Source organism: Pipra filicauda, unplaced genomic scaffold (genome assembly GCF_003945595.2).
Source record: "Pipra filicauda isolate LSUMZ 115617 unplaced genomic scaffold, ASM394559v2 scaffold127_size2900866_pilon, whole genome shotgun sequence".
NCBI lineage: Eukaryota > Metazoa > Chordata > Aves > Passeriformes > Pipridae > Pipra > Pipra filicauda.
Genome location: NW_024103740.1, coordinates 891,901 through 908,677, shown reverse-complemented (window position 1 = coordinate 908,677; position 16,777 = coordinate 891,901). Strand labels below are relative to the sequence as shown.

General features: G+C 41.6%; 2 protein-coding genes and 1 long non-coding RNA gene across 5 annotated transcripts; 1 reads left to right on the top strand and 2 right to left on the bottom strand.

The window, feature by feature from the left end:
* Positions 1-2,840: 2,840 nt before the first annotated feature.
* LOC114000025 (transmembrane protein 238) lies at positions 2,841-6,227 on the bottom strand. The gene is made up of 2 exons (XM_027743927.2): positions 5,630-6,227; positions 2,841-3,399 (listed from the first exon to the last, which is right to left on the bottom strand). The coding sequence occupies exons 1-2, from the start codon at positions 6,013-6,015 to the stop codon at positions 3,390-3,392; spliced, it is 396 nt and encodes a 131-aa protein (XP_027599728.1). The 5' UTR covers positions 6,016-6,227; the 3' UTR covers positions 2,841-3,389.
* LOC120325019 lies at positions 5,754-13,725 on the top strand. 2 transcript variants are annotated; one of them, XR_005566786.1, is made up of 3 exons: positions 5,754-6,433; positions 7,563-7,646; positions 11,696-13,725. It is a non-coding gene; the product is annotated as an uncharacterized LOC120325019 (long non-coding RNA). The 2 variants fall into 2 exon arrangements; XR_005566785.1 differs by having other exon boundaries at positions 5,755-6,433; positions 11,690-13,725.
* Positions 6,893-12,343, bottom strand: RSL1D1 (ribosomal L1 domain containing 1). Of its 2 annotated transcripts, none has more exons than XM_027743915.2 (9): positions 12,241-12,343; positions 11,932-12,071; positions 11,393-11,531; positions 10,925-11,073; positions 10,688-10,789; positions 10,007-10,100; positions 9,791-9,919; positions 8,845-9,051; positions 6,893-8,609 (listed from the first exon to the last, which is right to left on the bottom strand). In XM_027743915.2, exons 1-9 carry the CDS (start codon positions 12,274-12,276, stop codon positions 8,265-8,267), a joined length of 1,341 nt encoding a protein of 446 aa, XP_027599716.2. In that variant the 5' UTR covers positions 12,277-12,343; the 3' UTR covers positions 6,893-8,264. The 2 variants fall into 2 exon arrangements, with proteins under 2 accessions (XP_027599716.2, XP_039246058.1); XM_039390124.1 differs by lacking the exon at positions 12,241-12,343 and adding an exon at positions 12,157-12,188.
* Positions 13,726-16,777: the final 3,052 nt, after the last annotated feature.

Genomic DNA, 16,777 nt, shown 5'->3' with positions numbered 1-16,777 from the left:
GTCTACGAAGCGGGTGTCCATCTGGGGAACACCTTTTTGAAGTGCCTCCTTTCCCAGGTGTCTGAGCGAGGGGACGCTGCCCCGGCTGGAACAGCTGAACGGGTCCGGAGCGGGCTCTTCTCGCCCCGGTGCGCGGGGATGGAGCCGGGCAGGAGCAGCGGGAAGCTCCACGGACGGCACTGTGGGAGCAGACCCCAGCACTGGAGGGTAACAGGGCGCAGGGAAGCGGAGTTCCAGGTTTATCCACAACGCCACGGTGGAGTGATCCGAAGCCGAGTTTTGGCACAAGCAAGCAATCCCCGGTCCCGCGGGCAGCTTTCCCCGAGCGATGACAGCAGAGGTGACACCAAGGACATGCCAGGACATGCAGGGTTTCCAACTCAAACCTAGCACTGCAGTTCGGAGGGATAAACTAAATGATTCGAACAACTTTAGCTGAGACTGAAGAAGGCCAAGAATCTGGTCTAAACAAAACGGAATTTGACCTTGGGAAGCATTTAAGCATTTCTTGAACAGAGGCATAGGAACTTTAAGCAAGATTTCTGATGCTTTCATCCTCTCCTTGTAGGCTAGGTCTGTTTTCCTCTCAAAGCATTGTATACACGCACACAAGTACTACTGTTAGAGTCACCTGGATAAGAATGAACAGGGACATGCATCTCCTGTTTAGTTCTTCAGTAACACCCAATCTCCTCAAAATTTACTTTGGTTGAATACATAACATTTACTTCACCAATTCACACAAACTAGTTCCAGCAACATGTGACATTATTTGACCTTAGCCCTCTCAATCAGCTAAACACTTTGGCTTATTCTCTACACAAACTGCTCCTGTAATAATTACCTCCCTTCCAGCAACTCTCACTCCCAAAAGTCACAAACAGATTTTTGTAGGTGTTTATAATAATATAATCTCTCCTTGATGAAGGTGTTCCCATTTAAGTAGACAATATTACCACATGAAAACTTGCTTTAGGTGCAGTCCACATTTAAAGAGTTTAATAAGCATTTAATCCATCCACATAGAAGTTAGGAGGTTGGTGTTATTCCTTTAGTGGAGTATAGGATGCCATTTTGAGCTGGTTTTAAGGGTTAACCAGATACAAAAGACTCTTGTGTTCACACTCCAGGAAATGGAGTTTGGTTCTTTGTCATTTTGGCCGTGTTTTTAAACAGAATGCAGAGGACTGTCCTTAAAGTCTAAATGAATTCTAGCTTTAGCTCTACAACTCTGTGTTTACACAACAGCAAGCAGTTCTATACATGTACAAGAACTTCTTTCCAGTCAAAAATGTAAAAGTTCTTTGAATGGACTTTGTGCTGCTTTCAGCTAGAGCTGATAAGGATATCATGAGACTAAAATAGTGTTAAATAATTGTTAATGTTTAACTGCTAATAATTCCATTGCCAGTTTCTATTTAGTATTAGCCTTCCTTGTTTAGAAGGCAAGTTGATCTCATGAAACAGTGACTGGTTTACATTTTCAAAAACAAAACAGTTACAATACTTACAATAGGTACTGTTGCTCCACAGCAAGTACTTTCTGTCTCATTGTTTAGACACACAGTCCCGGTAACATTCTGGTGCTTCTTTACGCTTAACAGCCTCCTTAACTGACGGATCAGCTCCTGTATTTCATTTTTAAAACATACGTACTGTTCATACTACTAAAAGTTTGGACTCTACACAATTTTTGAGTGAATTTGCAACAGCATTCTAGCTACCATCTTATGTAGCAATCATTAAGTATACGTACTCGATTTAGGATTAATTACATTGTACCCTACAATGAATGCCAAGCCCTGCTCAATTCACTCTGGTAATTATGATTGCAACACCCAAACAGAAAAATTTTGGTTTCCACCAGACTAAGTATGTGAATGGCTACACACAAAAGGTTTGGCTTAATTTATAGCTGCTACTAATCATTCCACTTATTAAATACTGTATCTCACAATTCACTTTACAAGTGAAATTGTAGGGAATCAGAAAAAGCAGTTATCTCTTCAGAACAACGAAATGAAAGAAAAGTCTTGCATGCAAAAACTGATCTACAGGTTTTAAGGGAGGAGCTTTTTTGGTTTCTTTCTTTGTTTTTTTAAGTCAGACCATTGTGGCACCACAATGGTGTCACATTGCAGTTTCATTAAAAGGAGGAAACAATTGCATACACCTCCTAGAAACTGAAGTTCATAAAGAAGAAATCACATCATAGACCTTCAAATTTAGTGTTCTTCTTAACTTGTTAAAAGACTGAGAGCATCTGGAAAACTTTTAAGAAGAGAATATGCATAGAAAAGAAGTTACTTCTGTAATTTACAAGAAAACATTGAAAGACATTTCAAGAGTTCACCAGGAAATACAGCCACAGTGCTCTTAGTAAATATTTCCTTAATTCCACCTCTAGTATTCAGTAAGGTGTGGCATAAAACCAATTGCACATTGAAATTTTAAGACCTATCAGTATTTGCTGGTGGTGGGCTCAGACTCTTAGTTCAAAAGCAGAGGAACTCACAAGGAATTTCTCCATACAAGAATTTTAGGTATCATTAACATAAGTCTTTTTGCCAGGTACTGTTTGTTAATATTTTATAAAACCTCAGAGTATTTGTTAATCAAGAGAGTTTCTTTTAGTCTTTTCCCTTCCTTCAAATGCTTCAGCATTAGGAGAATAACTCCCAACATCACTGGACTAAAAACACCTTTTGCAAGAGTCATCAAATGACATCACCCACAACTACAAAGACTGTACTGGTGTGCCAATATCGCTGATTTTACTTGTCTAATTCTAAAATCTCAAATTCCAGGTTGTTTCAAAATAACAATGAAACTTAACAAGAGACGCTGTAAATTGTGTATTTACACTATAAACAACTTCTACTGCATTTGCAGCTTTGCATCAATAGTTTAATATAGGTATTTTAAAAGCACCCTTACAAACAAAAGTATTGCACTGGCATTATAAAAATTCACAGTAAGTTTAACTTCCAGACTTTGGTAAAACAGTGCAAGAGCTTTTCATTGTGCAAGAGCTTTTTATCCAAACCTTCCAGGGTTTTAAAAATAATAATAGTTAAAAAACACAACTATATGACAAGCTGCAGAGATTTTTCTGGGACTTGGGTTCAGTTCTCTTTTAGTTCTCACTTCTTAAAGAGATTTTGTGTTGGTTTTTTTTCCCACCATTTCAAAGCATATCCAGTCCAACACTGAAATAGGTGTATTTGGCAGAGATATGACTCCATGTGTCCATTTTATGCAGAGTCCACAGTGCTCGCAGAGATTATTCCACAGTGAGAGAATCCTATTGCTTTGAGTAGGGAATTCTCTTTCCACAATTTGCAGCACTTCCCCCGCTTTTTAAGGCAGTAACTTCAAAAGGCATGTCTTCAACAGATCCTGAAGATAATACAGTAAGAAAAGTTTACTCAAAAATAGTCTTAACGCAGATGGTCATATAAAACTCTAAAGTGTTATGTGACATCAATCTTAGAAGTACTTTTCCTCATGTTTAACAGCCAATTGGGACCCAAATGAAAGATCCAGCAAGTGAACAGCCCATCTCCAATAGTGTCTGAATCTCTTTTCAGGCTCAAGGATCCTAATCTACTTGTTATTCCTTTAATATCTTGAGAATTCTCACACCCTTCTCATTCATTTTTACTATATAATTTTCAAGATGGTACATTGGAACAGCAGGCAATATTCCATTAATAACTTCCAAGAGCTATTAATGGAAGCTTTTCTAATGGCCAGTATGGTGAGGGGTTTTTTTGTTTGTTTGGGATTTTTTTTGCACGTGTGTGTGGTGGTGGTGTTTCTTCCTTCCTCTCTCCTGACAATATCTGCCCAAACACGTTTAACCCGTTTGGTTAAGTTCATAAATATCTCCAGATGGGGAGATATTTATCAGTAAGGAATGATCTGATTCAGACAGTTGTTTGTGAGAAGATATAAAGTACTTCAGATAAACTAACTTCAAAAAGGAACTCTCAGTTCTCTTTGGAGATGCCACCATTTGTTACCCTTTATTCTACCTTGAAAGTAAAATCATAGAGTTTTATGTTACAATGTGTAACATAACTCTTATACACTCCCTCTGTTTTGGTTCCTTCTGAATTACCATTACTAATGCAATTGTACAGAAGTTCATTTCCTGTAACATTAGAAGCTGCTGTTTACTTGGGATAACTTGTACTAAAGCACTATATAGGAAATAACAAACCTCATTAGAATCAGGAATAAGACTTGAACTATTTAAAAATGATGGACAAGTCTCGCTACTAGAAGTTCATTACAACAAAATGCACATCTTTGTATGCATATTGAGAGTAGGGCCATCTACAGAGGTAGCAGACTATGTACTGATCTCAAGACCTGCAATTCCCGTGATCTTTACATGAAAAAGGTCATTTATAAATGTAATTTCTTGCTGGCAAATATGGATCTCTATCTGTCAATCCTAGACCCATTTCAGAAAAAAGAAAGTCTGAAAAGAGAATGACTGGTTTTCAACAGCCTGTTTTCTAATTGCAGATGTAGTTAATAATAAACTAGTGAGCAGCAACAAATCTTTGAAAGTTGTATTGCTGCTGTTCTTTTCTGCCTCCTACAAGTTTTCTATTAAGCAATACTTATCCATGCTCAATCTCCTTACTGTTAAAACTTCCTCTCAAGAAAAATGTTGTGGATTTCATGAAAGAAGGCCATTTCCACATGAACTCTTCTGTACCAACAGTAGCTTCAGAATTTAGTTTCAAGGAGCTGCAGAAAAAGCTAATCTTGTACATAGTCAATCAGAACAGCCAAGTTGTTCAGAATCCTTGAACACGGTGCAAAACTGTTTTTACAGTTCCTTCAATGAAGGATTTTACATAGTGAAGTGAAAGTTAGACTTTTTTTCTCACATGCTTTTTCAAGGCATGCTTCTCTTCCTAAATGAACATGTCATGTAAATGAACAAACTAGGGAGATTTTGAAAGGCTTGATAATCTTCAGCTGGGCTTTGAAATGGGACCTAGGCACTTTCTTTGCACATCGGATATTACTGCATCTTTTCCAGATGACTGAGGTTCAAGACAAGTAGTTTAACTAATGACTACATTTACTAGCGTCAATCTATTAGCTAGAACTCTGCCCCCAAGTTAAACATAAGTCAGCATTTCACCTTTCTTCTTGTTCTCTTAGAAAGGTCCCTCATGGTGCTAAAGAGGGAGCTTCCCCCTCACAAGAGCTCATGTGGGTAGTGGCTGATGGCTGTTTCATTAAACACCACTTCTGGCAGCATTTAGTGACTGTCGGGACCAGTTCAGCACCAGTTCAGGACCACGGGGCTTCTGTGCTGCATCGGACATAAAGCTCCATCACGCTCACTGGGCTTTACTCCAGCTCCTCTTTCCCGTTCTTAGACGGCCACAGGAAGTGTCTTCCCTCCCTGATCACATTCTCAGTTTCTATTACCGCCTGAGCTCAGAAAGATTCCCCACTACTTTAATTTTAAGAAGCACCAGCTGCCAGCAGGTGGTTTAACACAGCAAGTATTAAATTAGACCTCAGGCGAGAAGAGAGCTTTCTGCAGTTCTAGACAAACTTTACGACTCGCCCCCACCTTGCCCTTCGCTGGTCTCACCTGCCGGGCTCGGCGGGGCGGCCGCGGGGCCCCGCGGGGCGCTGCAGCTCCATGTCGGCGGGGCGGCCGGGCCCGAGCGCGGCCGTGAGGCGGAGGCTGAGCCCGTGCACCAGCCGCCGCAGCAGCGTGTCCCCGCGGCCCTTGGGCGCCGCCAGCCCCACGTCGTCCCGCAGCTCCTCGGGCGGCACCTCCAGGTTGCCCGCGTACCAGAACACCCACCAGATGAGGCTGAGGAAGATGCCGATGCCGCCCGCGTAGATGAGCAGGTCGGAGAAGAACACGTCGGCGAACACGCCCGCCAGCAGCACCGCCAGCCCCAGCGCGTCGAACGCCAGCGCCAGCCAGAAGGCGGCCACGCAACGACCGAGCCCGCCCGGGGCCGCCATCGGAGCGGCGCCGCCGCCACCGCCTCGGGCCGCCCGCACGTGAGGGAAGGCGGGCGGGAGTGGCGGGAGGGCGGCGCCCACCTAAGGGCACGTCCGGGCCGAGCCCCCCGCACCTGAGGGCACGGCCGGGACAGTTCCCCCGCACCTGAGGGCACGGCCGGGACAGTTCCCCCGCACCTGAGGGCACCGCCAGGCCCCGCCCCCGCCTGCACCTGAGGGGGCGCCCAGGCCACGCCCCCCACACCTGAGGGCACCTCCAGCTCCCGCCCCGATGAGGCGGCAACGCGCTGCCCTCAGGCGGCCCCGCCGCTCCCGCGGTGGGTGCTGAAGGTGTTTAAGGTTGATCTGTAGCGACCGACGGCATTCGGGGGCCGGGGCGTCCCTTGGAAGTGGCGGTCGCTGCCGCTTCCGTGTGCAGGTGAGACGGGCGGGGCTGGACCCGTTCAGCTGTTCCAGCCGGGGCAGCGTCCCCTCGCTGGGACACTCGGGAAAGGAGGCACTTCAAAAAGGTGTTCCGCAGATGGACACCCGCTTTGTAGACCTCCACACTCACAAGAGGAGGCAGCTGGTAGCAGACAGCAGAGATTTGCAAGAGTATAACGTGCATCTGCAAATGCACATAGACTCCTTTAACTCCGTGCTCGAGGCTTATAAAGAGCAGCTGGGATACAACTTCAGGGCGACAAAGAGGAAGCAAGTTGTGGATGCAAGATGTGAAATTCAGCAAGTGAGCAGTTATGTAAAAGGCAAGACATGTATTTGGGTTCACCCTTGTGTTAGTTAATGACCCGGTACACACCTTTTAAGGTTCCCAAGTCCTCAAGCACCAGAACTTCATTTGGCTGCAGGATCTCTTGTAGTTGCTCTCACAAGGCCCTTATATATATAACAGTTTATTTAACGATGAGTAAGACACACAGTTCCAGTAACTAGAATATTAAGCTGACGGGAGGTCGGACAGGCTAAGAGTGCATGGAGCTTCCATGTTTTTGTGGAAGTACAATGTGCCAAGAACAATGCTGCTGAGGAAGGGTATTCCTGCAATGACATTTACTGTGACTACAGACTCAATTCCTTTCATAGCAGTTGGTTCACAGTTGAAAAGTTACAAAAGACACCAGTTACAAAAAGACACCACTAATCAAGCAGAATTTTTTCATATTCTCTAGTTTCTTTTACCACTTTTTGTTTAGCACCCATTTACTTCCTAGCAAACATATTGATATGGGAAGCCCTAAGAAGGAGAGAGGATGGGGTTCTTTAATGGCAAATTAGGCTGGTTACATCCTGTTGATTGATCTTGTCTCTTACCAACTTTTTCCTATCTGGATTTGAGGTTTTTACAACCAAGACATTTCAACACAAATCTGCCTTGTATTCTCACTCTGAGAAGGACATAAAGTGATCATCATACAGAGAACAATTTGGTTGTTCTGTACAATTTCAAATATATCACCTTTCAGTCCTGATGTATTTTTCATGCCATTACAGGACTAGTTCACTTGTCTGGCACACCTGGAATTCATACAGCCTTTGGCTTTTTTCAGATGGAAGAAACAACAGTACTGGCGACCATCATGCAGGAACACCCTCAACTGTTCTGGTACCAGAAAAAAAGCCCACAAGTGAAGGTAAGATTTTGCTTGATGTCATAAAGTATAAATGATTAAAGAAAAAAAAAAAAGGCACTAGACACATTAATACGCAAATACTCGAGGTAAAAACAGCTAAAACTTACATAGTTTGCCTTGGTATCAGGCTGCTAACTTACAATATGTGTGGTAAGATCAATAGATGTCAACCTGTCTTCATTATATTGAAAAAATTATAGAAAAAAAATGGTAGTAGCTATTTCACCTTTAGAAGCACATGTAGATTGCTGCTTCTGGCATGCATGCTTTGTGCTTCAGACCCTGTCTGTACTAAGCTATGCTTCAGGAAATGTCACAGAATATTCCTGTGCTTTTTTTCCCTGGAATAGCCCCCTCCCTGCCTTTTGACACTTGCAGAATTTGAGTGCTTTTGGTCTGGGCCAGGAAAAGATAAAAAGTGATAGGGCTGGTAAGACAGTGAGTTTATTTGTACCAGCTTGTAAATTAGAAGGAAACAAATGAATCGTTACAGATCTTGGCAGAAAAAAAGCCCTTGGGATCGGATTTCTTAAGAAGGTATTTCACTTCATGAATATATTTGTTTACTAAAAATACATCCCTGAATGACTACATAAACTGCATTACAGCAGACAACTCTCATGCTGACTGTGGCACCCGCCCTTTCTTGGGTGTTTGCTTTGATGGTTTTGAAGACTTCTTGACTGACTGTATCGATTTGCCAGCTTTGGGTGTTGCAAAAGTCTTCACTTCAGGTTTTTTTGGAGTCTTTTTCATGTCTTTTTCTTTTATTGCTTCCTTTGGCTTGCTGACCTGCTTGGCTTTTTTCTGTTTTGGTGGTGTCTGCAAGTCTGCACGCTCTCCTGCAACATCAGGTTTTGATTTTGGAGTCTCCGGTACTAGAGGTTGTTTCTTTCTCTTTCCGAGGGGTGTTTTGGTTTTCTTGCCCAAGTTGCCACCTTTTTCTGGACCTGGTTCCATTTTCTGTATTTAAGACAGACAAAAAAATTACCCTTCCATGTAAGGAACACATTTCCTGTTCTTCAGGAAAGGAAAACCATGATAAATGACAAATGCTTTCTATCAACTGAACTGCGCCCTAGTCCATTTGAAGTGTGTTAACACACACTGTTACCTAAGGAGCAATGAGCAATTTAATACATTCAAAATCTTTAGTTTTAACTGAAATATGAGTTTTCCAATATTATGAAGCAATTACCTCCATCTCAGCTAAACTCTTTGTTTGTATAGGGACCAGTTGTGGAATTTCTTCATCATCATGATCATCTGGTTCTTGGACTATTTCTGCTTTTTCTTTTACTGCAGGCTCCTGAGTAGCAGCAGCAGCTTTACTTTCAGTTGTCACAGTGACTTGACTTGACTTCAGTTTTTTAGCTGTCTTCTTCGGTTTCTTCGTTTTTCCCTTCTAGTTAATCAGAAGTACATCTCAGACAAATCCCCATAACATTTCTAAATGTATAATAGTTTTACTGTGGTTAAAAATTAGACAGCGTAGCAACATTCAATTAAAGACCCCTATTCAATAGACCCAGACCGATCAACCATATGTAAAATATGAAAAAATGCATTGCATGCAGATTATTATAAATAACTCACAATTACAATAGTGTCAAGATTACAGCCTTTAAGTTGAATACTGATGTTCCACATTTACTTCAGACAAACTAACATAAGCAGAATTCAGCACAAAGGAATAGCCAATTACTATTTTTTACAAGTATAAGCCCCCTATCTATACAAATATATGAGCTTCTGAATTATTCAGATGTCACTGATTAGCCAACAAAAAAATAGATGCATAATCTGAAATCCACTTATATGTTAATGAGTGTATATTTGGAAAGCAAATATGAATAAACAATACTAACAAAGTTCTAAGAATGAATCTCATCCCCCTTTAGTTTAGCACTAGAAACATTTCCTTCCAGTTTGCTTTACAACCCATCAGGGAGTTTGCATAATTTCATTATTATTACTGAGTATTTGAAGCACTGAGGCAGTGATGGCCTAACCCATTTTTAGCCATATATACCTGGGATCAACTGCTAAATGTTTAAACCCAACACTATAATGCATAAAAGGAAAACAAAGAACTAACTGCACCAACCTGACCTTATGCAAAGTTAGAAGAAACTTTGTTTTACCTTTTCTTCCTTCTTTTTGAGAGGTGGCTCTGTGTCAAGCTCATCCAGGTTGGAAATATTCGCAGTAAATATTGGAAGCGCAACTGATTTAAGTGTTTTGAGGTGAAGAATCTTCACATTTTTCCAGTTCTGCAACAACAAAACCAGTACATTATGTAAAAATAACAAGGCTGAAGTATGAACCCGCTGGGCTTTAATGCAGTCAATCAGCAGTACCTTTGGTAACTTCTTAGCAATCACTTTTGCTGTTGCAATGACATTTTCCACGATCTCATCCACTTTCATTCCAGTGTGACCTATACGTGCTGTACTGAAACAAGAGAAGAGTAATATTTATGTGTGGGCAAATAAACATACTTCAAGTTACTTGTATTTAGGCATCTATAATTTTCTTTACTTTCATAAAGGATGGATGGCTATAACAGAAGACTTTTTTAATAGCAGTCAGAAGAGATTCACCTGTATTTACCTTTCCATATTTGGATATGGAACTTCTGCCTTATATTATTTAAAATTTAAATCCTTTTAGATATACAATACATGAAAAAAAATAGTACTAGCATATTTTGGAAATAGTTTTTATCTAATTTAACAGAAATAGAGTTCTCTAAGATTGTACATGCTGTTTTACAGTGAGAGGTGCCTAGAAATTCCTCTGGTATAAGGAAAAAAGAGACAAAAAGTAAAACTTTACAGTAAAATGTCTTAAGTAGAACTACTGGTTTCTTTATATAGGTTAAGGTTCAAAATGGCCCATATTTGGAATGGCGACCCTTAACATCTTTTATTCACATATTAATAGAATAAAAAGAACTCACTTAAAATTCCTACACTTAAGGTACAAGCATCCTTCAAGTGAAGGATGATAGAAAGCACTTGTCATGTATTTGTACTTACTAACAGCACCCTTTGTTGTTAATTGGGAGTGTAGTCCCTTGGATATGCTTTTGTAGTTCATTAGCAAGATTTTTGGCTTTCAGGTTTACAGATAAAGGTGCCCTAAAAAAGAATGGGAAAGGGTTAAAAAAAAGGAAGTAATTAGAAAAGCCAAAACAAAGCCAACTCCCTGCTTTACTAAGAATCTGATCCTAAAAAAGATAAGGAAAAATGGATGTACACAAATTAAAGACCTACTTTTTCTTTTCATAGAAGTGTTTTCCTAGGTGTGAGGGCAAGAGTCTCCTAATTCGGTCGTCAGATAAAAAGAGATCAAATCTGTTCAGGAGGCGACGCTTCGCTTCAAACATTTTATACTCCTTTTTGAGAGTCTTGTAGGAGATGATCTGCAGTGCAAGTAACAGTTTAGTCCCCACTGCTAAAAATGCAGCCTAGAATGCTTCTTAGAACTGCACAGAATCATTATTTTAGAATGCTGAAGACAATCAAAATGTACTGTATCCTTTTCCTATTGTTTTAAGAATCAAACAACATGGATGTCTTGCATAGCAACTGAACTTGAGTACATGGTAACATCTAAATCAAGGTTAAACACAACAATAACATTATTTTATGGTTTTATTGCTAGTAGCATAAACAATCCAATCCAGCTGCAAAGGACTCAATTATTCAAGCATTTACTATACCATCAAACACCTCTCTTACCTGGCTAATACTTCTGATTCCATTCTGGATTAAAAGTTTCCTGTATAGATTTTCAGTCTGTTCTGCTGACAAATTTGGCTCATCCTTTGTGAAAAGGCAAACCTCAGCTGTTTCTGGTCGAATGCCATGGGGCAGTGGTCTACAATGAGGATATGAGACAGACAAAGAAGTTTTTTCTGGAACTAGGTCTACCCTGAGAGATCATTACCCTTTAAGAATACAGGGAAACTCTTGTATTTAGATTCTGTTAACTACTAAACATCCTTAGTGGAATCTCAGTGGATTTATTTTCTCAAGCTTCAGGATTGAAAGGCACGTACCTTGTAACTGGCAACCCAAAGAATCAGTATTCTCTGTGCCTAAGGATGGCAGCCCAGCTTCCAGTTACACCAAAAGTGGGACTAAAGCGGTTTTCACTGAAGGCACGGGAGCCGCCAGGAGGGGGCCGGGGCAGCCAAATCCCTCACGCTCAGCATTAGCAAAGTGCTCTTTCCCAAGCCAAAGGACACGAGCAACCCCTATACCGGTGAGTTTCTTACATTCTGATGAGTTTTGCCTCCCGCGGGACCTTCCAGACTGTCACTAGGAGGTGAACGCTCTCGTTCTCGTTGAGGAGCAGCGCGTCTCCCTTGGCCTTGCTCCTGGCGAAAGCCAGGAGAGCCTCCACCGCCATCTTCACCTGCAACGGCGCCAGCCGTGGTTAAACCCCAGCCCGGCCCGGCCCGGCCCCGCTCCAGGTGCTCCCCTCCGGCTCCCCGCGGTACCTGGGCGCTCTCCAGGTGCTCCCCCCCGGCTCCCCGCGGTACCTGGGCGCTCTCCAGGTGCTCCCCCCCGGCTCCCCGCGGTACCTGGGCGCTCTCCAGCAGCTCTCTCCGTCCCGCCATGGTCCCGCCGGTGCCACGTGCGGCCGCTGCGCCTGCGCGGGCTCCTCTTTCCGGGTCACGGCGGGGCCCGGCCGGGAAGGGGCGGTGCGGGGGGGGCGGGTCCCGCGGCTCCTGCTGGTCCCGGACCGGGGCCGGGGGTGTTCCCCGGGGGCACCGTTCCCGTCCTCGGAGCCAGCCTTGTCCTAGAACGTCACGGGCTAATCGAGTTTGGAGCAGAGCTCCGGAGGCCGTCAGTGCGTCCCGCCCCGGCAGCAGCGCCAGCCGGAGGTCAGGCGGGGATGCTCAGGGCTGTGTCCAGCCCGGGCTTCCCAGCTCCAGGGATGGAGACTGTGCCAATGCCCAAGTGTCCCAGTGCTCCATTTGTTACTGGCCTTCGGGTAGAGGACAAGCCATTATCTCTACCTTCAGATTTTTATTGTCCAAAGAATTGTTACCCATGTCTTCAGATTCCTTCTTTGAAGCCTATCCCTGATTTTATCTCCTGTATTACTGTCCTTTTGCACTGGAGTGCTGTTGTAAGTTCCATGTTTTCCTGAGTATCAGGAGGAACTGTTTTTATGATTGGAGAAGGATGTCCTTAAAGAACTGCTGCCAGCTCCCCTGAGCAACTTTCAGAGCTGCCTCCCATGGGATCTTGCCTGCTGGTTCTCTGAATAAACTCATGTATGTCTCATGGACTCCAGGGCCTGCCTTCTGCTCCTCATCTTCCTCACACTCTGTGTCTTGAACTCTGCTATTTCCAGGTCACTGCCATTGAGGCAGCCACTGATTATCACATGCTAAACCATTTCTTCCTCATTTGTGACTAATAAAGGTACAACTACTGTGTCTGCTGTTCAGTTTGGGAATGCACTGACTGACTACGTGGAAGTAGCTTAATTTTAGGATGCTTATCCCGTTGAGTTCCATGCTGGATAAATACATTGTTCTGAGATAAAATCTGGCCTGGAATTATTTTGCCCTCATTCCCACAGTGCTGTGTGTGCCTTGGCAGCTTTGCCTTGTCTGCATTCATCACACAGGTAAGCTGCTACCTGGGTAACACAGCTATGCATCACCAGGGTTTAAATATGCATGTAACTAGAAGTCTGAGTCATTCACTCATCTCTAGATCTTTTCTTGCCCTCTGCCTTTCTATTTATGGTTTTATTCTTTCTCATCAGATGTCTTCCAACAAAATTTGTTGCTCCATCGGTGTGCAAAGAGAAAGTACAAAGAGAAAGAAACTAAAATACCCTAGTCTCATGACAAACTGTTTCACGTAGTGGTTTATATTTTCATTCTATTGTTAGTGTTTTTTAGAGCAACAGTGGAATAGTTGATGGCTTCAAGACATATCCAGACTTATGAAAGAACTATATGGACATAAACTGATTTTAAAGAGTGGGGAAAAAAAATCCTATTGTGATATTTGAACAAAATAAACGAAACTGGCTAAGAAAAAGAAAAGCTATCCTTTGTTGCCATGTTGTTTGAAGTACTGATTAGAGAAATTACTGAAGGTGAGGAACAGGCAGGGTAGCCAAAGAGGGCAGACTCATTAAAATCTCTTCAGTACTGGTAGAATTTAGGCATGTGGTGTTGTATATTCTGATAACTGTATTAGCCATACTTCCTCCTTGCATATTTTAGAGCAGCCCTGTTTTAATAAAACATCAACATACTAGTGTGACATGTTAAAACAAAATAGAAAAAGTCAGATGACTGGAACATCTCTCTGAAAATAAGCCAGGCTAGTCTTGCAAGATACGATTGAACAGCATGTTTGAAGCCCAACTGTACTGGGTCAGTATAGCATTAATAGGATAAAACTAAAGGGACTATTATTAGCAACTCAAATTCAAATTTTTCACGTCAGTCTCATCCAAGTTCATTTTTCTGAACAATTTTAGGTCTGACATGACTAAATTTTACTAGATGTGATTTAACTGCCTTATTATAATCATTTTCTCTGGAAAGGTACTTGACATAGCTAACAGACCTGTCTTGGAAAAATTAAGTTAATCTCTGGATAAGAAATATTTCAGCTTAATACAGCATGCAATGAATATAAACTATAAGAGAGTGCACTTTTAATTTAGCAAGTTCATCAATTTACAGTTACTCCTACAAGGAAATTAGGTTTCATGCTCTGATCAGTGTTATTGCTGTACATTATCCTGCTGTAGCTCTCAATTTAACTTTTTGGACTATGGAAGTATGTATATTTCTTTAAGCCATTTGTGCCACTTACTTAAATGCTAAGATTTAAAATAATTGCAAGCCAGTCTACCTCATTACTTATATGTTTCTCTACATGCCTGATTTTATACTTTCTCACAGCAAAAGGGAAGTACAAGTAGCAATTGTTTCTGCTGTAAACAGATCTTTGAGGTTTAATATTATTCCAGTTCCAGGCTTATGTTCCTCCAGAATTTTTGATGGCAGATGTCAAAATCCCAGGTCTCTGTAAGTGTACCTCTTGCAACAAAACTACCACAAAGACTATGCAGAGATTAAAACAGGAGTAAGGAGTCCTTCATATGAGAGCCCAGAAGATAATCTCCCCCCTTGATCCAGAGTTCAAGCACGGGTTTTCTTTGGGTGGTGTTCCTTTGCAGTCCCAGGATCACCTCCAGCTGTAACCTGGCTGTCAGACACAGGGGTGCTTTGGTGTGTTTCAGAACAGAGGCTCCTGTCACTGTGACATGAGCTGCAAAGCTTTCCTCTTACAATGCTTTGCCTATCACCACTTCTAGAGGCTTAACAGGTGACAGGGACATTGCCTCAAATACCTTTTTGCCATCCAACACTTCATCTATTACATCTCGTATTATTACTTTTGTTCAGAAGTACGTGGATTTTTCAGGGGTATGTAACTGAGGCGAGATGGAGAAAAATCCAATTTATGTTGGAAGTTGATACTTCTTAGGAAGGAAAGCCAATGAAAGGATATGTGTTATCAAAAGGTATATATACACAGACAACAGGTTTTGGGTTTGTTAGCATAAATTTCCACTTTATATTAAGACTAGAATCCTTTCTAGTATTTCTTCAGAGGAAAAGTAGTATCTTGTCAGGTTTATAGTGCTTTAAAATAAACACAAGGAAAGAAACAAGTTCACAATATAAAATCTTCAGTAGTAACTCCAGTTTTGTTGGTATATTTTTCTGTACCAAATCCTCTGTAGGGTATACAAAAACAGCAGAATAAGTGAGAGCCTTTAAGTACCAGTTCAGGAAGAAAACAGTCTTGTCTGGAGTACATTTCATCTGCTTTATCATCATAATTTAAACAGTCTGAGTTAAGAACCAAAAAGCCAGAGTAATACAGAATCAAATACTTGGGACATTGAAACAATATTTTTTTCCTTAGGTAATATTCATTAATAAACACTTATAAAAACACATTTCTCATAATTAACATGATTTTTAATATATGGAGTGGTGCCATAAGTAGTCTAAAACAGAGGTTATTCACTGAGCACTTTTCCCTGGGCTTTTTATGCCACTAAAAAAGATCTGCAGAGGGCATTAAAGTCATGAGCAGCAAATATCCCCATGGATAAACCTTAAAGCAGTCGTTTTTCTTACAACACTATTACACCATAGTCAAGAGCTTGCTCTTCAGGAACACAATTTACTACCAGAGGAAGTGTCTCAGGAATCCAGTGTCACCATGTTTGTGGATCAGTTCCTGATTGTCTGCAAGAGATGCCCAAGGAGGCTGGAATGGTTTCAAGAAGACAGCTGATGGCAATGCCACCCATTCCTCCAGTTAGGGTGTTTTACTTCTGGTCACTTGCAGAAACAAGTCATTATTTTCCTGTTGCCAAATAATTAGCACTGCTGCACATTCAGATTTTTTTGCTTTACATTTAATTTTTGTTACATATACCAAGGTTTTCAGTTCAAGGACATACAAAGTCTTAATTTAGAGAATTATAATTTGTGTTTTTATAAGTTACATCGTGGCTAAACACTTAAGCCATATCTACACTACAAACTTTGGCCAACCAGCAGAGAGAAACAGGTGTGATCCTCATCACTACCACACTGCAAATGCTGTTTTACTGGGGAAAATAAACCCCCAAATCCCTCCTTTCTGCAGAAACACGCTCACAGTTTTGCTGGTATGAGTTACAGCCACGCCAGAACCCAGGAATACTCTGCCAGTGTTAGATGCAAGCACAGGTACCCTGGCAGTGCTCCTGGTGCTCCTGTAGCTTCAATCCAACTTTTATTTCCTTCCCCCCCCTTCCTTTCAACTGTTGTGGTTGCACAGCTCCTTTACTTTTATCTTCAAAGCAGCATACCACATTTTCAAACAAGGAAGTATTCAAAATGGTCATTTAAAAAAGTTTATTACATCAGTGAATCAGCAAATAGTATTTATTTCCAACAAAGCCACATTATCTTTTTTTTCTTCTTTCATCTAGATTTAGCTTTACTTAATAGTAGTAAAAATGGGACTATAAAATGTAGAATGGAGATGAAATGAAAAAGTTGAGATGTGATCTGA